General features: G+C 45.8%; 1 protein-coding gene across 1 annotated transcript in view; it reads right to left on the bottom strand.

The window, feature by feature from the left end:
• Window positions 1–23,442, bottom strand: part of BRINP3 (BMP/retinoic acid inducible neural specific 3) — a 265,788-nt gene that overhangs the window by 42,439 nt on the left and 199,907 nt on the right. Inside the window, exon 7 of the mRNA XM_064148046.1 lies at window positions 11,199–11,421. Within this exon, the coding sequence (XP_064004116.1) occupies window positions 11,199–11,421 (223 nt within the window). The remainder of the gene's footprint in view (window positions 1–11,198; window positions 11,422–23,442) is intronic.

Raw genomic sequence — 23,442 nt, forward strand, 5'->3', positions numbered from 1 at the left:
AAGTGTGGCCAGCAGGGCCAGGGAGGTGATTCTCCCCCTCTATTGTGCTCTGCTGAGACCCCACCTGGAGTACTGCATCCAGTTCTTGATCCCCCATTACAAGAGGGATGTGGACATGCTGGAGTGTGTCCAGAGAAGTGCCACAGGGACGGTCAGAGGTCTGCAGCAGCTCTACCATGAGGACAGACTGAAAGAGTTGGGGGTGCTCAGTCTGCAGAAGAGGAGACTCCCAGGTGACCTTCTTGTGGCCTTCCAGGATCTGAAGGGGTCCTACAAAATAGCTGGGGAGGGACTTTGTGCTAGTTTGAAGCTAGCTAGAATGTTTTGGTGAGAAGAACTAGATTACAGGATGTGAAAGAGAATCAAGGGTGATGTCTACTTTATTCATAGGCTTGCTGAGAGGTATAAGAACAAGAATCCAAACATAGATAAGGCACTTCTTCTGCTTCAGAGCTCTGAGCTGCATTTCTCTCTAGCCTTTCTTCCATCTATCTGATTAATCCACTTTGCTTCCTCACCCCCCTGGCAGAACCTCCATTCTTCCTTGGGACTGGGGTAAGGTTGAGAGGGGTGGGAGAAGGTGGAAGGGTGGTTGGGAGCCCCTCCTGGGGACTCAGGTTACTGGGAGTGGAGTTGCATTTCTGTATTGCCTTTGCCTTGTCTATTTCTGTCTATAACTGTATATACTGTAAATATCTGCTTGTATATTGAGCTAAGCTGTAAATATAAGCTTCATTCAAATTTTAATGTCCAGAGCCATCTGAATCTAGTCTGGGTGATTTCCAAAGTGTGGGGGGCTGGGTGACAGAGACTTTTTAGGCTATCAGGGAGTGACAGGACTAGGGGGAGTGGAGCAAAGATGGAGGTGGGGAGTTTCAGGCTGGACATGAGAAAGAAGTTGTTGAGCATGAGAGTGGTGAGAGCCTGGAACAGGTTGCCCAGGGAGGTGGTTGAGGCTCTGTCCCTGGAGGTGTTTAAGGCCAGGCTGGATGAGGCTGTGGCCATCCTGATGTAGGGTAGAGTGTCTCTGGGCAGGGCAGGGGAGTTGGAACTCAGTGATCCTTGTAGTCTCTTCTAATCCTGACTAATTCTATGATTCTGTGATTCTATGATTCTATGATCCCCCATGACGTCCTGAGGGCATGGGATTAAACTCTACGACTCTCTTTTTGATTTATGCTTTTTTTTCTTCTGCACATTTCCACTCTGAAGCTTTCTGAAGAAAACAAGTTTCAATGCCTCAGCAGTCTGCAGGGTTGTGTTACAGGTGCTGGAAAAAAGTCAGACATCTTAAATCTCTGTTCTGTGTATGGACTGAAGAGAAGACCAAGTTACAAGTCCCCCTTCTGAAATATCATTACTCTGAAGTGTTGTCAGGTCCCGTGGAGCTCCTGGGGCATGTGCAGTTTGGGTTCTTATCTCTATGGAAGTGAGAAAGGAGAGAAAAAGGAGAAAATGCAAATTTATGCCTTTTCCTCCTTTTATAGCTGCCTGTGGTGCATTCTGTGGGAAATTCCAGAATGAATTCTGAGTTTGGAAGCCAGAAGCCTTTCTGCAGCTCTTCTGTTTGATGCAGACGTTCACTGCCTCTGGTGATGAACTCCTAAGGAGTCTGCATTGGTTTCAGACTATGTTCCTTAAATAACAAATTCCTTTGTGAAGATAAGGACATGCTTCAGATAGAAGACTTCTGGGAATGGTTTTTCCTTCCAGAAATAAGGATTTTTATATGTTAATTATTTTTTTTAATGTGTTAAGTAGTTTTGTCCACATTTGCCTTCAGCTTGCAGTACCAGAATAAGATCCTTTAAAATCTGCCTAGACTAGATGTTGGTTGTAACACTGTAAATTACAGGTCAATATTAAGAGGGTTTTTGGCCACAACAAGTCCAAGCTGTGCTACAGGCTGGGTACAGAGTGGCTGGAGAGCAGCCAGGCAGAGAGGGACCTGGGGATGCTGGTAGATAGTAGCTAAACATGAGGCAGCAGTGTGCCCAGGTGGCCAGGAGAGCCAATGGCATCCTGGCCTGCATCAGGAACAGTGTGGCCAACAGGACAAGAGAGGTTCTTCTGCCCCTGTACTCAGCACTGCTCAGGCCACACCTTGAGTGCTGTGTCCAGTTCTGGACTCCTCAGTTCAAGAGAGATGTTAAGATGCTGGAATGTGTCATGAGAAGGGCTACAAAGCTGGTGAGGGGTCTGGAGCACAGCCCTGTGAGGAGAGGCTGAGGGAGCTGGGGGTGTGCAGCCTGGAGGAGAGGAGGCTCAGGGGTGACCTCTTTGCTGTCTACATCTGCCTGAAGGGAGGCTGTAGCCAGGTGGAGGTTGGTCTCTTCTCCCAGACAACCAGCAAGAGAACAAGGGGACACAGTCTCAAGTTGTACCAGGGGAGGTCTACGGTGGGTGTTAGGAGGAAGTTGTTGGCAGAGAGAGTGATTGGCATTGGAATGGGCTGCCCAGGGAGGTGGTGGAGTCACTGTGCCTGGAGGTGTTGAAGCAAAGACTGGCAATAGTTCCATGCTGTAGTTGATTGGCCAGGGCTGGGTGCTAGGTTGGCCTGGCTGATCTTGGAGGTCTCTTCCAACCTGCTCGATTCTATGATTCTGTGATTAAGCATCTAGTCTCTTCTAAAATGAGACACTGGGGTTTTCTCCAAGGTTACATGCCTTTGTGTGCCTTGATCTTCTAAAATTAAACTTCTTACTTGAGTTACTCAAAAACTTGAAGTGCAGTTTGTTGCAGCAGATTTCTGGTTTGCTGCTATATCAAAGCAGACATAATTTTTTTCCACTGGCTTATTTTTGTGTTTACATACCATTCCTCCTTTTAATATTTTTGTTTATGTCTTTATTAACTGGCAAATTGTGCTGGTTAAGTTTGGCCTCGAGTGATGCTTTTTCATTACAAAGTAATTTAAACTGCATACAAATAAGGTTTGTACATATAGCAATATACTGCACTGAGTGCATCCACTCAAATGGGTAACATTTGCCAAGAACCAATCTGAATGACACAGAAAAGAATGAAATCAAGTGCTAAAGTGCCACTTCAGAAAGAGGAAATGAAAGCTTTTCCCTCTCTTCAATGACTTCTGGTAGTGTTTGGATATTAAACCCAATCACAGGAATTTATTGCTGTTCTTATTGAAAGATATTTGGGAAAGTGAAGATTCCCCTTCTCTGCCAGCACAGTTTATATTTCTTTTATGCTTTGAAGCACAGATATTTGCTTCCTCCTTTTGCTTCCTTAATCTGGGTGGTTGTGAGTGTTTGCTCTGAGGGTAGCTCTGAGGTGTTTTGCTGACAGCAATCCAGGGGTAGAATCAGATCTTCTGTTCCTGTCATTTTCAGTTTCTCAACACACAGCCATTGCATATGAGAAAAACATCTACTGCAATCTTAACCAAAAGAGAAACAAAACCAACTTTCCCTCTCTGTAGCAGGATGGCAAATGCATAACCTCTGAGATCATCCAGTCCAACTTATTCCCCCAGCCCTATCCAATCAACTAGACCATAGAATTATATAATCAACGAGGTTGGAAGAGACCTCCAAGATCATCCAGGCCAACCTAGCACCCAGCCCTACCCAATCAACTAGACCATGGCACTAAGTGCCTCAGCCAGGCTTTGCTTCAACACCTCCAGGGACAGCGACTCCACCACCTCCCTGGGCAGCCCATTCCAATGCCAATCACTCTCTGTGGCAAAAACTTCCTCCTGACATCCAGCCTAGACCTCCCCCAGCACAACTTGAGACTGTGTCCCCTTCTTCTGTTGCTGGTTGCCTGGGAGGTGAGATCAACCCCACCTGGCTGCAGTCTCCCTTCAGGTAGTTGTAGACAACAATGAGGTCACCCAGGTGTCTTAAAAATACCTTCAGGGATGGTGACTCCACCAGCTCCCTGGGCAGCCTGTTCCTGTGCCTTAGAACCCTTTCTGTGCAAGAAGGTTTTTCTAATACCCAACCTGAACCTCCGCCTGCACAACCTGAGCCCATTTCCTCTTGTCCTCTCACTTGTTACATGTAAGAAGAGACTGACCCCCACCTGTCTCCAACCTCCTTTGAGGTAACTGTACAGAGTGAAATCCTGAAGGTTTCTCACCTCATCTTGATTCCTAGGAAGCAAAAGGTGCTGTGGTTGTGGCGCTGTTTCAACACCCTCCTGTACATCGCTCCCAACGCCTACCGATTCCCGCAGAGCAAGATGCATTGTGCCACTAGCACAGCAACCTTCCTCTATGGGAACTGCAGCAGGAGCTGGCCATCTAGTGGAGCACCAACTGCTGTATGCGGTGGACTCTGGCCAAGTGCACAGGGTGAGTGGCACAGGATGCTGCAAGCCAAGGCATCAATGCAATGAGAAAGTAGAGAACAAGGAGAACAGGCATGTAATCACTTGAGCTTTTTGAATTAAGAGAGCCTCAAATCCATGGGAGGTAGTAGCTCATCTTGTAGCATCTCTGTGAGGAAGGAAAGCTGAGAGTCCTGGGAACCTTTAGCCTGAAGAACCATAGGATCATAGAATCAACCAGGTTGGAAGAGACCTCCAAGATCACCCAGTCCAACCTAGCACCCAGCCCCAGTCAATAAACTAGACCATGGTACAAGTGCCTTATCCAGTCTTTTCTTCTCATGGCACTAAGTGCCTCATGCAGTCTTTCTCCTCAGAGGCTCAAGGGTGAGAAGAGCAGCCTGAGTGGGGATCTTCTAAATCCCAATCCATACCTAAAGAGTGGAGGGCAAGAGGATAGGACCAAACTCTTGACAGTGGTGCCCAGCGACAGAACAAAGGGCAATGGACACAAACTGGAACCAGGAGGTTCCACCTGAATAGGAGGAGAAACTTCTTTGGTGTGAGGGTGCTGGAGCCTTGGAGCAGGCTGTCCAGAGAGGCTGGGGAGCCTCCTTCTGTGGAGATATTCCAAGCCCACCTGAACATTTTGATTCTGGACAAGCTGCCAAGGATGACTCTGCTTTAACAGGGAATTTGGACTGGATATTCTCCAGAAATCCCTTCCCACCCCAACCATGCTGTAATTCTGTATATGATCCACCAAATGTGATTGCTCCACAGAACAGTCAGGGTTTTTTCAGAGCACTTTTTTTTTTATCTTGTTTTTTTTTCTTTTTATCTCTTAGAATCATAGAATCAGTCAGGCTTGGAAAGGATCACAAGGATCAGCTAGTTCCAACCCTACTGCCATGCCCAGGGACACCCTACTCTACATCAGGATGGACACAGCCTCATCCAGCTTGGCCTTAAACACCTCCAGCCATGGGGCCTCAACCACCTCCCTGGGCAACCCATTCCAGCCTCTCACCACTCTCATCCTCAACAACTTCCTGTTCACATCCAGTCTGAACCCATCCATCTCCAGCTTTGATCCATTCCCCTATGTCCTGTCACTCCCTGATATCCTGAAAAGTCCCTCCCCAGCTTTTTTGTAGTCCCCCTTCAGATCCTGGAAGGCCACAAGAAGGTCCTTGGGAGCCTCCTCTTCTGCAGACTGAACAGCCCCAACTCTTGTAGTCTGTCCTTATAGCAGAGCTGCTGCAGCCATCTGAGCATCCTCATGGCATTCTCTGGACATGCTCCAGCACATCCACATCCATCTTGTATTGGGGACTCCAGAACTGGATGCAGTACTCCAGGTGGAGTCTCACCAGAGCTGAGTAGAAGGGGAGAATCACCTCCCTCGAGGTGAACAGAACTCTATTTCTATTTAACTGTTCTAATCCTTGAACCACAATACCCTTCAATCCTCTTCTAACTTCATTGTTCACAGCAGAAAATGTGCACTTGCAAGGTAAAGAAACTGCACTCCCATGTCTTCTTTTCACACATGTACTGTACTCTTCAGCTAGAATAATGCAGCCATAGTTTTCTTTCAGTCTGCACTAGCAAACAGAACAATGTCTTTTTTACTGCAGCACTTTTGTATACACTGGGGATGGGAAGAAGATTACTATTTTTACTTTATTCTGTCCATTGCAAACCTTTTCAAGTTCCAGATGTTCCTCCTAGGTTTTAAGCTTTCTTTCATTAACATGAAACACACCATTGTTCCTTTTGCTGAACACCAAATCATGCCACGACACATCAAAAGTCCATAGATTTCCATTATGCACCCTTATGGTACTCCTGAGTGTAACTTCTAGCATTCATCTGAGTTAATCAATACTCACCCTATAATGAGTGATGTGTTTGCTGGTTGTCTGAGTTCAAAGAATAAGACCAGCTGAAAATTGACAACCAACAAGGAGCACAGAAATTGCTATGCAGAAGTCTGTTCCCATGTTGTATGTAGAGATGGAATGACAAAACATTCAATCTCGCCAGCAGGTTGGTGGAGGTGATTCTCCCCCTCTACTGTGCTCTGCTGAGACTCCACCTGGAGAACTGCATCCAGTTCTGGAGTCCCTATTCCAAGATGGATGTGAAGATGCTGGAGCATGTCCAGAGAAGGGCCACGAGGATGCTCAGAGGGCTGCAGCAGCTCTGCTGTGAGCACAGACTGAAAGAGTTGGGGCTGTTCAGTCTGCAGAAGAGAAGGCTCTCAGGTGACCTTCTTGTGGCCTTCCAGTATTTGAAGGGGGCCTGAAAAAAAGCTGGGGAGGGACTTTTTAGGCTCTCAGAGAGTGACAGGACTGGGGGGAATGGAGCAAAGCTGGAGGTGGGGAGGTTCAGAGTGGCAATGAGGAGGAAGTTGTTGAGCATGAGAGTGGTGAGAGGTTGGAATGAGTTACCCAGGGAAGCGGTTGAGGCCCCATGGCTGGAGGTGTTTAAGGCCAAGCTGGGTGAGGCTGTGTCCATCCTGATGTAGGGTAGGGTGTCCCTGGGCATGGCAGTGGGGTTGGAACTGGCTGATCCTTGTGGTCCCTTCTAACCCTGACTGATTCTATGATTATTAAGTGGCTTGGCTCTTCAGGCAAGCTACAAGCAATGCTGTTGAACTGATTAATTGAATCCTGTTTAAAGCAATCAAGCAACGATTTATTTCATGTTCAGCTACAAAATTTTGAGGCCAGAGAAAAGAGACACATATTTCCAATAATTAATTATAACCTTGACCATATGTAGGAGCTCCTTCAAGTGTGACCAAGCCATTTCTGGCAGAGGACATAGATGAATCCCTATAAAACTCAGCCTCATAGCAAGTTTCAATCAATTATATCAAACTACCAGGACATATCTCCCAGCCACAGGAAAAAAGAAACCCATCTCTCTGGTTTTGATATAGTCCTTTCAAAATCTGCTATTGACTTGTGAAAAACAGTGTAAAAATTGATCATTAGAACAGTTCCTCTGTTTTTACTCACTGCCTGCATCATGACCTTTATTAACAACTGAGGCACTGACTCCTTAATCTGTATCTGAAAAGACAAGTGCCCATAAAATACAACTTAAAATAATATTTATATCTCCATTAACTCTCTCTAATTCCTCTTCCTATAATAAAATTCATCCTTGCCTATCAAGAGCAGAACCCAAATGCTAATCTGAAGGAGCTGTTTGGGAAGCATGTGGAAAAGATTGCATTTTGTTCCAGTTCCCCTTTCTTATTTCTTTGGAGTCAAGAATATGGCATAGATGGTATATGAAGCTGTGAATCTTGCTTTGATTTCTGTCTTCCCTTAAACACAGTTTCAGTACTTGCTTTCTACTTGTATTCTGCTAAAATGGTGTTTTTACAGTGTGAGCATTAATTGCTGCTTCCCCTGTACATTACTCAGATAGGAATGGGCTGCCCAGGGAGGTGGTGGAGTCACTGTCCCTGGAGGTGTTGAAGCAAAGCCTGGCTGAGGCACTTAGTGCCATGGTCTAGTTGATTGGCCAGGGCTGGGTGCTAGGTTGGACTGGATGATCTTAGGGGTCTCTTCCAACCTGGTTGATTCTATGATTCTATGATTTGTCCTCCACTGAATTGCCAGTCAGCTGTTCTGCAGCAAAAAACTTCAGTACCTCATTTGGATTGGCTATATTAGAGGGAAGGGTTACTATCCAGAGGGACCTGGACAGGCTGCAGAGGTGGGCACAAGCCAACCTCAGGAGGTTCAACAAGAACAAGTGCAAGGTCCTGCATCTGGGTCGAGGCAATCTCAAGCACAAATAGAGGCTGGGCAGTGAGTGGCTGGAGAGCAGCCCTGAGGAGAGGGACTTGGGGGTGCTGGTGGATGAGAAGCTCAACAGGAGCCAGCAGTGTGCACTTGCAGCCCAGAAAGCCAACCAGAGCCTGGGCTGCATGAGAAGTGTGGCTAGCAGGGCAAGGGAGGTGATTATCCCCCCTCTACTCTGCTCTGGTGAGGCTTCACCTGGAGTACTGCATCCACTTCTGGAGCCTCCAATACAAGAAGGATGTGGACGTGCTGGAGTGTGTCCAGAGCAGGGCCAGGAGGATGCTCAGAGGGCTGCAGCAGCTCTGCTGTGAGCACAGACTGAAAGAGTTGGGGGTGTTCAGTCTGCAGAAGAGGAGGCTCCCAGGTGACCTTCTTGTGGCCTTCCAGGATCTGAAGTGGGCTTACAAAAACACTGGGCAGGGACTTTTTAGGCTGTCAGGGAGTGACAGGACTGGGGGGGGGAAGTGGAGCAAAGCTGGAGGTGAGCAGATTCAGAGTGGCCTTGAGGAGGAAGTTGTTGAGCATGAGAGTGGTGAGAGGCTGGAATAGGTTTCCCAGGGAGGTGGTTGAGGCTCCATGGCTGGAGGTGTTTAAGGCCAGGCTGGATGAGGTTGTGACCATCCTGATGTAGAGTAGGGTGTCCCTGGGCATGTCAGGGGGGTTGGGACTAGCTGATCCTTGTGGTCCCTTCCAACCCTGACTGATTCTATGATTCTATATCCTTCAGTTAGATATATGTTGCAAAATCAAACTGTGATGAGAGTTTAGTGCAACTCCCTGTAGAAGAGGCAAATTCCTTGCTAGCAATATTTATTATTACAGAATCAGGGAATCTCTGGTTGGGACAGATATCAAGGATCATTTGTTCCAACCTTGTCAAATGCACTGTCTGGACAAGATGTTCCAGCCACTGTTCAGATGAACATTAAATGTGTCCAATGTTGAGGTCTCCACCACTTCCCTGAGGAGGTTATACCAATGGCTCATTCTTCTGATTGTGAAATAGTTTCCTTTTTGCTCCAGTCAGAATCTGCCCAGGAGTATCTTTTCCCCATTACCTCTCATCTTTTCAATGGGACTCCTTGCAACAAGAGAATCTATATCTTCTCTGCACCCATCCTTTTAAAACTCTGGAAAATTGTGATAAACTCTCCCCTAAATCTTCTTTTCTCCAGGCTGAACTATTGCAGTTTCTTAACCTTTGCTCACATGGTGGCTTCCCAGTCCTTGCCTCAGCTTTGTGGCTTTTCTCTGGACCATTTTCAGCCTGTCCACAGTTGTTTTGTATAGTGCTGCCCAGGAAGGTGGTGGACTTACTGTCCCTGGAGATGTGCAAAAAAAGTCTGGCTGAAGCACTTAGTGCCATGGTCTAGTTGATTGGATAGGGCTGGGTGCTAGGTTGGACTGGATGATCTTGGAGGTCTCTTCCAACCTGGTTGATTCTATGATTCTATGATAACAGGAGACCTGAAAGGAGGGGAGTGTATCCCTGGCAGTGCTGGAGCACTGAACCTAAACTGGAGTTTCTTTAAATCATCAGAGGTACATGCTGAATGCAGGAGTCACTCACCTAGGCCCACGATGCTTGAGCTCAGAAGGGCATCCTCAATAGCTCATTCATTTCAGATTCACTCTAGTGCCATTCCACTAAGTTCAACAAAGCAATTTTTGATCAGCAATCACCTAGAACCACTTTGTGTTAACATAGATTTGACTAGCCAGCTTTCAGCATCTCTTTGTTTCCAGGAAGGACTAAAAGACTTCTGTTTTCTTTCCTTAGGCATCCTTTCACATCTAATGCATATCTGACAAACAAGACAAGAAATCAATAGCATGTAGTATATATTGTATCATGGCCTGAAAAGTTCTTCAAATAGCTGTGTTCACTTCAGAACAGGTTACACTTTGACAAGTTCCGCTGCCAGCATGGTTCTGTAAAACTGAGGCAATCCAAACAGGGCAAACATTCACAGAATCACAGAATTCCTTAGATTGGAAAAGACCTTCAAGCTCATTGAGTCCAATCATTCGTTTCACACTGACAAGTCCTTGACTAACTCAAATCCCTCAGCACAACATCCAATCACTATGAATCACTATGGTTAGAAAGGACTACCAGGATCATCCAGTCCAACCTTCATCCCAGCAGCCTTCATCACTAGACCATAGCCTCAAGCACCACATCCACTCCCTTTTTAAACACCAGGATCATCCAGTTCAACCTATCATCCTGCCCTTTCCAATCTGGCACTAAGTGCCTCATCCTTTCAGAGAGTTGTAGAGAGCAAGAAGGCTTCCCCTCAGCCTCCTCTTCTGAAAGCTAAACAAGCTCAGTTCTCTCAGCCACTCCTCAACAGACCTGTTCTCCAGATCCATCATCAGATTTGTTGCCCTTCTCTGAACATGGTCATAGAATCAAGCAGGTTGGAAGAGACTTCCAAGCTCATCCAGTCCAACCTAGCACCCAGCCCTATCCAGACATCTAGACAATGGCACTAAGTGCCTCATCCAGACTTTTCTTCAACACCTCCAAGGATGGCAACTCCACCACCTCCCTGGGCAGCCCATTCCAGTGCCTGACCACCTGCTCAATAAGGAACTTCCTTTGCTAGTTGAATGTTATTTTTCAGTTCCTTCAGATAATGCAGTCATTGACAAATCAGGTTTTATTCTGACCTTCCCCACATCATTCAGGACAAAAAGTGAACACAGCAGTATTGAAAGCTGGGGTTCATAGAATCATAGAATCATAGAATCAGCCAGGTTGGAAGAGACCTCCAAGATCATCCAGTCCAACCTATCACCCAGACCTATTGAGTCAACTAGACCATGGCACTAAGTGCCTCATCCAGTCTTTTCTTGAAGACCCCCAGGGACGGTGCCTCCACCACCTCCCTGGGCAGCCCATTCCAATGGGAAATCACTCTCTCTGTGAAGAACTTCTTCCCCTGCAGATACAAAGTTTGTGTAATGTGCATGCACCGCACGCTGCAGACATTCCCCCACCTGTGCCCTTAAGGAGCGTCTCGGTTGCAAGAGAACAGTTTGAACTTAACAGGCTTTCATAGACTCCCTTACCTTTGCCTTGGCATGCGGATGAGTGGCTGTTTATGGCATCTCTTACTAAGGCCAAAGAGCTTGTGAACAGTTTTCTGTGCCTTGAGGAAGAGTTGCTTCATGCTGTTTTCCAGTTGCTCGTAGCGACGTTGGAAATTAGAATCCATTGTCCACAAGTGCATTACCGTAGATGTGTTCAGGAAGTAATTCATGGGCAGCCTCTTCATGAACAATTTGAATTCATCTGAAAAAAAAAAAAAAAAAAAAGAAGCACAAATTAACAGTCTTTAATGATGTAGTTGTGGTTGTCATTGTGGAATTAAAAAAAAAAAAAAAAAGAATAACTTCTAATTGCTTTCTTTTCTTGAGTTTTCTTTTCTTTTTTTCTTTTTAACCTGAAGCTCTTGTGCTAGTTTGAACCTAGCTGGGATATTTTAGTGAGAAGAATTAGATTATAGGCTCTGAAAAGGAAGCAGTGGTGATGTCTACTGCACTCATAGGCTTGCTGAGATGGGTAATAACAACAACACAAACACAGATAACAGAGTTGCTCTCTCAGGCTCTGGCTGCACGCATCTCTCTCTCTAACTTACTACCTAACTAATCCTTCTGCTTCTTAACCCTTCTGGCCAATCCTCCTAACTCACCTTGCACATAAGGCAATGTCTGGGATAAGGTAGAGAGAAGGGAGACGAGGCTGGTGAGAGGCCTTGAGCACAGACCTATGAGGAGAGGCTGAGGGAGCTGGGATTGGTTAGCCTGGAGAAGAGGAGGCTCAGGGGAGACCTTATTGCTGTATACAGCTACCTGAAGGGTGGTTGTGGCTAGGAGGAGGTTGCTCTCTTCTCTCAGGTGGCCAGCACCAGAACGAGAGGACACAGCCTCAGGCTGCACCAGGGGAGATTTAGGCTGGAGGTGAGGAGAAAGTTCTTCACTGAGAGAGTCATTGGACACTGGAATGGGCTGCCCGGGGAGGTGGTGGAGTCGCCGTCCCTGGAGCTGTTCAAGGCAGGATTGGACGTGGCACTTGGTGCCATGGTCTGGCCTTGAGCTCTGTGGTAAAGGGTTGGACTTGATGATCTGTGAGGTCTCTTCCAACCTTGATGATACTGTGATACAGTGTGATACTGTGAGAGGTGGAGAGGAGGTGGAAGGGTGGTTGGGAGCCCCTCCTGGGGACTCTGGTTTCTGAGAGAGGTGTTGTGTTTCTGCATCACTTTTTAACTTGTCTATTTCTGTCTATAGCTGCATATATTGTATATACCTGCTTGTATATTGTGCTAAGCTGTAAATAGAAAGCTTCATTCTAATTTCCAGGCTCAGCTAAGGCTAGTCTGGGTGATGTTCCTAACAGTGAGCGGGGGAGGTAACACTCAAACCATTACACCTCTGAAATTATATGTGAATATTTTGGCTCTTTAAGAGTAGAAAGGCAACTATGTTTTCAGTGCTAGTGTTAGAATAAAACCATTTTATATCGATTCTAAATCAAACATGAGCACTGTCATTATTTCTCAAAGTGGATAATAAGAAGATCAAATTAAAATCAGAGATTCTTGCCTTCAAATTTAGGATCTGAGAGTAAAAGCACACTTAAAGATCAATGTCTGTTGACTCACGTGGAGCTGTAAATTATATATTCCTATACTTATGAATCATAGAATGAATCAGATTGGAATAGACCTCCAAAATCATCCAGTCCAACCTAGCATCCAGCCCTGTCCAATCAACTAGACCATGACACTAAGTGCCTCAGCCAGACTTTTCTTCAACACCTCCAGGGTTGGCAACTCCATCACTTCCCTGAGCAGCCCATTCCAATTCCTGGCTACAGCCTCCCTTCAGATAGTTGTACACAGCAACGAGGTCACCCTTAAGCCTCCTCTTCTCCAGGCTAAAAATGAAATGCAAGTAGGTGTGATTTTCCAAGCCAGCTCTCTTTTAAACATCTTTTTCCACATGTAATAAGTAATTACTCATCAGACTACCAAAAATATTTAGAGCTGAAATTTAACATTTCAAAGCATCTTGAAATGTGGCCAGGTGGGGTTGGTCTCTTCTGCCAGACAACCAGCAACAGAACAATGGGACACAGTCTCAAGTTGTGCTGGGGTTGGTATAGGCTGGATGTTAGGAGGAAGTTGTTGGCAGAGAGAGTGATTGGCATTGGAATGGGCTGCCCAGGGAAGTGATGGAGTCGCTGTCCCTGGAGGTGTTGAAGCAAAGCCTGGCTGAGGCACTTAGTGCCATTCTGGACAGGGTTGGGTGCTAGGTTGGCCTGGCTGATCTCGGAGGTCTCATCCAACCTGATTGATCCTATGATTTTACAATTTTAGTTCAGGACTTCAGAAATGCCCTAACCTAAACCCTCCACCTCTTTTTGACTCACATCCCCACCGCTAGAGTGCTAAAAAGGAGTTCAAAAGCCAGAGGATGACTATTACTGTGAGCATCCTGTGTTTTGTGATTTGTTCCAATAGCTGAGATGCATAGACTATATCTTACCAACAGAATTTTACTAATCACTGAGTCTATCTGCATAAGTAGGATAATTAACAAGTTGATTTATAAGTTTTGAACCTAACTAAACTTCCATTTAAAAGGACTCTAACTGCTGGGGGAGGGGGGTGGTGGAATTAGAGAGAAAATGAGTAGGGCACTCAAGTGCACATGTTTATCCTTTTTCTTTCTTGTCTCCATATATCTGCATGCCTTCATGTTTGCCCTCCTGCCTGCTGCTATCCTCCCACCCTTCACAATCCATTTTTTGCTTTCAGCTCCTTCCTGCAGTGAAGTCACTTCTCCCACAGTTTGGCTTTCACCCTGCCAGATGCTCCTTTTGGGTAGTCTGCACTTCAGCAGCCTGACTGAAGTAGCCTCACTCTCAAGACTGGAGTTAATCACAATATTTAACATTGCTGTAATTTTAGGTTACTCGTGGGAGAGAGTTGAGTGGGGAAAATGTCAGCTCACATCAAAGAATGCTCCGTTACCATCATTGTGGGCATTGTTAGTAAGTCTTTGGGGTTTAGCTGTGGCTTTCCTTCAGCTTTTTTAACAACAACTCTGCATAAAGAAGGCAAAAAAATAGTTCCTTTTTTATGAGTGGAGAAGAAAGATCTTTTCTAAATGAGCTAGAGTGACCCTCATCCACATCCTGAGGGACATGGGGCCCTGATGATATAGAACAGCCCTATTTTAGCACAGTATTTTCTGTGATGGATGGAGATTCATCAGAAGACAAAAGGCATTGAAAGGTTTTTTGGAAAGTAAAAAATGAAAGGCAAGGGGCAAAGATGATGATTTTATATTTAATAAAGTGGGTTTAATAATTCATCTGGGAGCTCCTTGGCAATGTGTTACTCATTTTGTCCTCATGTCTTCCTCTTTGGGTATTAGTTGCCCATTATTCCCACCTTGAGGACAGCATGACTGCTCCTTTGCTCTCCCTGGGTACAAATTAAGGGACTGAAGAAAGGAACTCTTCCTTTATTTCATCAAGTATTCAGAGCCTTTTACTTTCTGCCTCTCCCCTTCCATGATTTTGCTTAAGTAGTTAGCTGTAACCCTCTGTCCAAAGAGAGTAAGCATCTGCTCCTGGGTCTGTAGCTTAATAATTAGGATAAATATGAATATTAAATTCTACATTACCAGATGAGCATCTGTGATTCTGGGGAAAACCAAGTCCCTGTATTCCTCTTCTCAAGTGACAATTATGCCTTTATCTCGTTACACTACACTTCCCAGGACTCACTTCCCTTTAAGTCTTGCACAGTTTCTGGGAGAAAAGGTTATGTCTGGCTTGCCTAAAGGAGGCACAAACCCACTGGCTTGATCAAGACTTCCAAGCATAAAGAAGGCATCTCTGAAAAACTGGTAGCATTTATTTTAACTTCTAATATTACCACCAAAAAAATCCCAAACGAACAGAAAACAGAGGGAATGAATTAGTAGGCAATAAGCTTAATCTACAGAGACTCAGAAGTAAAAGCCAGGTTCCTGCTTTAATTACCTGATTAATTAATTAATTAATTGCCAGCTTCTCATGGTGAGAGGCTTGGATCAAAGCCCTGTGAGGAGAGGCTGAGGGAGCTGGGGGTGTGCAGCCTGCAGAAGAGGAGGCTCAGGGCAGACCTCATTGCTGTCTGCAACTACCTGAAGGGAGGCTGCAGCCAGGTGGGGTTGGTCTCTGCTGCCAGGCAACCAGCAACAGATGAAGGGGACACAGTCTCAAGTTGTGCTGGGGGAGGTCTAGGCTGGATGTTAGGAGGAAGTTCCTGGCAAAGAGAGTGATTTACGTTGGAATGGGCTGCTCAGGGAGGTGGTGGAGTCGCTGTCCCTGGAGGTGTTGAAGCAAAGCCTGGCTGAGGCACTTAGTGCCATGATCTAGTTGATTGGCCAGGGCTGAGTGCTAGGTTGGACTGGATGATCTTGGAGTTCTCTTTCAACCTGGTTCATCTTGGAGGTCTCTTCCAACCTGATTGGTTCTATGATTTCCTTTCTGAGACACTGATATATCTACTGAAACTCAGCTTCATGGAGCTAAAAATAACCCCAAATCCCTGAGCAGAGACTATGCTGGGAAGATGCCTTTTCGGTTTTCATATTGCTGTAATGACTTATTTAAGGTACATTGTCAATTTGCTGTCCTTTGCACAACAGCAATAAGCTCTACAGCTAACAGCTAATCGGATGCAGTGTTCAGAGGTGATAAGGAGGGTTTACATTCCTTAACTTGCAATTCAAAAGGCATTTCCAATAAGAAAATGCTTCTTTTTCTCCCTGTAATAAACATTGCCTTTGACTTTCCTATCTCTGACTACGATGATGCTAATGAGCAGCCATAGTGCAGGTAAAAGAGAGACAGAGATAAAATGAGCACGGTTACATAGTGCCTCCTGCAAAACAGACAGAAGAAAAGATAATGTGCTCCTATCTTAAACAGACACATTTCATGATCTGTGAAACTACAGCGTGAACTCCTAACATTGAGAGATGATTAAACTATTGCACTCTAATCAACACATTGTACCAGCCATTGCTGAGGATTAACAGTTAGTATTCCAGTCCTGGAGGCTGGAGAAGTGCATGGGTTTAAAACATGACACTAGATACTATATGTGATATGATTTCAATGCTCACATGCACTACCTTTCTTTTTGTTCCATATTCTTAGGTAACTGCAAAACTGGAGGGAAAAAAACCCAAACATTACATCTCAGAGAATCCTAGAATGATAGAAAACCCAACATTACATCTAATCACAGGATCATAGACTCAGAGAATCCTACAATGATCAAATTATTTCACTTGGAAGAGACCTCTGGGATCATCAAGTCCAACCATTAATGCAGCACTGCCACATCGCCACTAAACCATGTCCTTCAGCACCTCATCTATATGGCTTTTCAACCCCCTCCAGAGATGAGAGTTCCACCAATGGCCTGGGCTTGACAGCCCTTTCAGGGAAGAAATGTTTCTAATGTCCACCCTAAAGCTCCCCTGGCATAACTGGAGGCTGTTTCCTCCTGTTCTAGCTCTTGGGAGAAGAGATCAACTTTTCCATAATGTCCTTTCAGAGAGTTGTAGAGAGCAAGAAGGCTTCCCCTCAGCCTCCTCTTCTGAAAACCAAACAAGCTCAGTTCTCTTAGCCACTCCTCAACAGATCTGTTCTCCAGATCCATCATCGGATTTGTTGCCCTTCTCTGAACATGGTCATAGAATGATAGAATCAAGCAGGTTGGAAGAGACCTCCAAGATCATCCAGGCCATCCTAGCACCCAGCCCTATCTAGTCATCTAGACCATGGCACTAAGTGCCTCAGCCAGGCTTTGCTTCAACACCTCCAGGGACAGTGACTCCACCACCTCCCTGGGCAGCCCATTCCAATCCAATCACTGTCTCTGACAACAACTTCTCCTAACATCCAGCCTAGACCTCCCCTGACACAGCTTGAGACTGTGTCCTCTTGTTCTGTTGCTGCTTGCCTGGCAGAAGAGCCCAACCCCCACCTGCTACAACCTCCCTTCAGGTAGTTGCAGAGAACAATGAGGTCAGCCCTGAGCCTCCTCTTCTGCAAGCTGCACACCCCCAGCTCCCTCAGCCTCTCCTCATAGGGTTTGTGTTCCAGGCCTTTTCCATCCCTTCAATGTCCTTCTTAGAGTGAGGGGTCCAAATGTGAACTCAGTATTTGGGGTCTGGCATCACCAGTGCCCAGTACAGCAAGAAAATTCCTGCCCTGGTCCTGCTTGCCAGATTATTGCTGATCCAGTCAAGGATGCTTTTAGCCTACTTGGCCACCTGGGCACACTCTGGCTCATCTTCAACTGGATGTCAACCAACACTCACAGGTCCTTTTCTGCCAGGCAACTTTCCAGCCACTTTGCCCCGAGCCTGGAGCATTGCATGGGGTTGTGGCAGGACCTAGCACTCAGTCTTATTGAATCTAACACAGCTGGCCTGGGCCCATCAATCCAGACTGTACAGATCCCTCTGCAGAACCTTCCTGCTCTCCAGCAGATCAGCTGCTACACAATCTGGTATCATCTGCAAACTGACTACAGGTTCCTCAACATCCACCCCCAGATCACTGACACAAATGTTAGACAGGCCATGCCTGCAGGCACCTGTGACAATGCCAGTCCAGAGTCCCATCTATTGGAGGAAAAAACTAATTAAGGAATGTGAAACTTTGCATCAAATGAGAAATTTCATTTGCAGATTTAGTTCAGTTGAGCCAGAGGGTCCAGCAGAGGACTAATAGGGTGATGAGGGGACTGGAGGGCATGTCTTATGAGGAGAGGCTTAGGGACCTGGGGCTGCTTAGTCTGGAGAAGAGAAAACTGAGAAGAGATTTAATCAAAGTTTATAAACATCCGAGGGCTGATCAGGAGAGGGGGACAGGCTCTGCTCACTTGCTGCCTGGGATAAGACAAGGAGCAATGGGTGTAAGTTGCAGCACAGGATATTCTACCTCAACACAAGGAGGAACTTCTTTCCTTTGAGGGTCTCAGAGCACTGGAACAGGCTCCCCAGAGAGGTTGTGGAGTCTCCTTCCCTGGAGCCTTTCAAGGCCTGTCTGGATGTGTTCCTCTGTGATCTGTGCTAAATTGTGTGGTCCTGCTCTGGCAGGGGGGTCAGACTCAATGATCTCATTGAGTCCCTTCCAACCCCTGATATCCTGTGATCCTGTGATCCTGTGTTTTTTTAATTCCAAATAGTCTGTCTCCTTGTCTGTGCTAATCATTTGTCTACACCTGGTTTGAATGCAACCCAGCCCTCCTTTGGCGTGAGGCGTTCTCATGGGAAGCCAAAACAAACAGATAACGTTGCAGGAGGGAAACGAGCAACAGCCAGAGCCAGCAAAAAAATGCTCAGACCAAAAGCCCCCATTGAAAACCACTAAGGACATACCTCTACTAGCTCCAGCAATCTATTTACCTGCAGAGATGACACAATGTCAAAACAAGCACTCCAGCCCTGATCTGCCAATTTGCTTAACCCCTCTGCCCATTTCAGTGCTGACCTTATCTGCTGCTGCTGTAAATAAGCCCACTGTTTCATAGAAATACTGGCTTATTTTTGGGGTAGGTTAGAAGCTGGGAAGAAAGCTACCAATTAATTTCACACAAAGGCTAAGGAAAGCTGCTAAAGCCATTCCATTCACAACAAAGAAAGCTCTTAAGCAGAACTGTGCAGAGCATAGAAAATCCATTTTGTGGAGGGATTTTTAGCATTCCAAAATTAGAATGCAACATAAATCTCTTGAAATTCTCTAAAAATTCTCCAAATGCTTCCTAAGTTCTCTGAAATCCTCTAAAAGGAGCATTGTAAAGTTTTTATGTTTTACTTTGCTTCAAATCAAAATGGAGTCATAGAATCATAGAATCAAACAGGTTGGAAGAGACTTCTAAGATCATAGCATCATAGAATCAACCAGGTTGGAAGAGACTTCCAAGATCATAGAATCATAGAATCAACCAGGTTGGAAGAGACTTTCAAGATCATAGAATCATAGAATCAAACACGTTGGAAGAGACTTCCAAGATCACAGAAACATAGAATCAACCAGGTTGGAAGAGACTTTCAAGATCATAGAATCAAACACGTTGGAAGAGACTTCCAAGATCACAGAAACATAGAATCAACCAGGTTGGAAGAGACTTCAAGATCATAGTATCATAGAATCAACCAGGTTGGAAGAGACTTCCAAGATCATAGTATCATAGAATCAACCAGGTTGGAAGAGACTTCAAGATCATAGTATCATAGAATCAACAAGGTTGGAAGACACTTCCAAGATCATAGAATCATAGAATTATAGAATCAACCAGGTTGGAAGAGATCTCCAGTTGGAAGAGATCATCCAATCCAACCTATCACCCAGCCCTGTCCACTCAACTAGACCATGGCACTAAGTGCCTCAGCCAGGCTTTTCTTCTATACCTCCAGGGACAGCAACTGGAATCTCTCCAGAGAAGGAGACTCCACATCCTCCCTGGTCAACCTGTTCCAGCAGCCTCACACCAAGGAAGTTTCTCTTTAAACTAAAGCAAGGGAGATTTAAGTCAGGCATGAGGAAGGTTTTTACAATGAGGGTGGTGAAGTAATGAACAGATTGCCCAGGGAGGTGACGGAGGCCCCATCCCTGGAGACATTCAAAGCCAAACTTGATGAGGCCCTGAGCAACTTGATCAATTTGAAGGTGGCTCTGCTGACTGCAGGGTGGTTAGACAAGATGACCTTTAAGGGTCCCTTCCAATCTGATACATTCTATGATTCCAGGAAATTCTTGTGTTTCAAACTGTGTTCATTGACCCTTGTACTATCCATGGGCACTACTGCAAAGCTCTTGGCCTCATCCTCTTGACCATTACTCTTTAGATATTGATGAGCATGTACCAGATCCCCAAATAAGCAGTTTCAAGATGGCAGCCTTAATATTGTGCAATATCCAGTAGGCAAATCTTTATCTCTGCTGCACTTCAGGTGCCTTTCTGTTTGGGATGCAAGTTCTTCAGAGCAGAGCCTCTCTCATGTCTTTATAGGGCACTTAGCACAGCAGACTTCAAATTTAACCTTTGCCATATATGATAAATAATAACAACAATAGAATCATAGAATCAAGCAGGTTGGAAGAGACCTCTAACATCATCCAGGACAACCTAGCACCCAGCCCCATCCAGTCAACCAGACCATGGCACTAAGTGCCTCATCCAGGCTTTTCTTCAACACCTCCAGCAATGGTGACTCCACCACCTCCCTGGGCAGCCCATTCCAATGCCAATCACTCTCTCTGCCAACAACTTCCTCCTAACATCAAGCCTATACTTCCCCCACCACAACTTGAGACTGTGTCCTCTTGTTCTGTTGCTGGTTGTCTGGGAGAAGAGACCAACCTCACCTGGCTACAGCCTCCCTTCAGATAGTTGTAGACAGCAATGAGGTCACCTCTGAGCCTCCTCTTCTGCAGGCTGCACACCCCCAGCTCCCTCAGCCTCTCCTCACAGGGCTGTGTTCCAGGCCCCTCACCAGCTTTGTTGCCCTTCTCTGGACACGTTCCAGCACCTGAACATCTCTCTTGAATTGAGGGGCCCAGAACTGGACACAGTTATGTCTCCAGGCAATTGCATTCCCCTTGGAATCCTCTGTGGTAGCTGCAATTAGTGTGAGGAGAAGGAGATCTGGTAGGAATAATCTTGTAATCCCCAACATCTTGTCTGGCTTTTTACATAGCTGCATGTGAAAAACCTTCTTCTCTAACACTGTGACCGTGGTGTTATCATTCCTTTCCCACAGCAATGCTTTTAATTGTAACCAGGGCAATAAATATGACAGCAAGTCAAATACCAGTGTCAGCTGTAAATTGAAACCTCAAACCACAAAGCTGGCAGTCTGAGAGGATGAAAAGCAATAAGACCTTCATTTCAATTGGCTGCGTTATGGGGGCTGCTCAATAAAGTGCTGCCTCAATATTGTGTAGATATTATTAAAGAGATTTATAAAAGATATATGTTCTTTAAAATATCCCACCATGATTCAGAAGCCTGGAGAAAACAAAGTGCTAAAATGAACATATATTTGTTTTTATGTGGCAGTGAATTTTAGTTGTTCATGATGCATTACTTAATCTGTCAAAGAAGGAGCAGCTGCGTTGCAAGAAATATGTGCTTGAAAACAATCCAATTCAAGGAAGCGTAAGGCTGCAGCTTGAAACAACCTTATTTCTTCACAGAAAAGATAGTAAAGCTGCATTCCTTCCCCTCTCCCCCCACCACCCAGGTTAAATCACTCAGCTCTCCCTGTAATTAAAAGATGTGCTCCTCCAAAGCAAATTAACCATCCTTTAGACGTTTGCTTCTGCAAAGCAAAGGAGCTGTTCCTTTAAACTTCCTGATATCAGAGCAGAAAGGGAGGAAGGAAATGCATTTGCTGGGGAAGATACTGAAAGGCATTTGCTGGGGAAGGTACTCGATGATCTTGAAGGTCTTTTCCAATCTAAGAAACTAGAAGGCTGGTGAAGGGCCTGGAACACAAACCCAATGAGGAGAGGCTGAGGGAGCTGGGGGTGTGCAGCCTGCAGAAGAGGAGGCTCAGGACAGACCTCATTGCTGTCTACAACTACCTGAAGGGAGGCTGTAGCCAGGTGGGGGTTGGTCTCTTCTGCCAGGCAAGCAGCAACAGAACAAGGGGACACAGTCTCAAGCTGTGCCAGGGGAGGTCTAGGCTGGATGTTAGGAGGAAGTTGTTGTCAGAGAGAGTGATTGGCATTGGGATGGGCTGCCCAGGGAGGTGATGGAGTCACCAACCCTGGAGGCATTGAAGAAAAGTCTGCATGAGGCACTTAGTGCCATGGTCTAGTGGACTGCAAAGGGCTGGGTGCTAGATTGGCCTGGATGATCTTGGAGGTCTTTTCCAGCCTGCTTGATTCTATGATTCTAGGTGTAATCGCACAGCATGGTCAGGGCCTCTTATTACAGGTAATTAGTGATAGAACAAGAGGGAATGGCCTCAAGCTGAGACTGAGTAGGTTTAGACTGGACATGAGGAAAACATATTACATTGAAAGAGTGGTCAGACATTGGAATGGGCTGCCCAGAGAGGTGATGGAGTTATCACCTGGAACACCTCCAGGGACTGCGACTCCACCACCTCCCTGGGCAGCCCATTCCAATGCCAATCACTCTCTCTGTGAATAACTTCCTCCTAGCATCCAACCTAGACCTAACCCAGCACAACTTGAGACTGTGTCCCTTTCTTCTGTTGCTGCTTGCCTGGCAGAAGAGACCAACCCCACCTGGCTACATCCTCCCTTCAGGTAGTTGTAGATAGCAGTGAGGTCACCCTTGAGACTCCTCTTCTACGGCCTAAACACCCCCAGCTCCCTCAGCCTCTCCTCACAGGGCTGTGCTCCAGGCCCCTCACCAGCTTCATTACCCTTCCCTGTACACATTCCAGCACCTCAACATGTCTCTTGAATTGAGGAGTCCAGAACTGGACACAGCACTCAAGGTGTGGCCTGGAGTACAGGGGCAGAATAACCTCCCTTGTCCTACTGGCCACACTGTTCCTGATCCAGACCAGGATGCCACTGGCTCTCTTGGCCAGCTGGGCACACTTCTGGCTTGTGCTTGGCTACTATATACCATTACACCCAGGTCCCTTTCTTCCTGGATGCTCTCCAGCCACTCTGTCCTCAGCCTGTAGCACTGCTTGGGGTTATTGTGACCAAATGGTGCCAAAGCACTGCTCAGACTGTGTGACTTTTCTTAATGATTTTTTTTCTAATTGAGATATATGACCCCACAAGTGAAAACCTCAGGTTTTGTTTCAGCAAGCAGATCCAAAGATATTCACAGGACAGAACTCTTATGGGTGGATTTAGACATAAGCTCTGTCACCCCAAAAGTTACCTTCCTTGTTCTTTGTCACACTGGTAACTCCTGCAGTTGGAAAGCTGGGTGAGGTATGTGATGTACAACAGAAAGATTGTTCAGGGAAGAGAATGAGTGAAACTGAAAAGTGTTCTTGGAAAACACACTGAAGTAAATAACCAGTGTTAAGCTGTTACAAGAGAAGATTTAAGAAGCTATGAATCAGAACAGACAACACTGCCCTGGAAGAAAAGACAGGCCACAGAGTGACATTCCTCTTAATAAAGGAAGTCAAATGCTGCCAAGGCACATTGGAATTCCACCAAGAATGAGGGTTTTTGTCACTGCCTTTGAAGGGAATTACATTATGTCCCGTACATGGTGGACATAAG

Source organism: Pogoniulus pusillus, chromosome 8, assembly GCF_015220805.1.
Source record: "Pogoniulus pusillus isolate bPogPus1 chromosome 8, bPogPus1.pri, whole genome shotgun sequence".
Classification (NCBI taxonomy): domain Eukaryota; kingdom Metazoa; phylum Chordata; class Aves; order Piciformes; family Lybiidae; genus Pogoniulus; species Pogoniulus pusillus.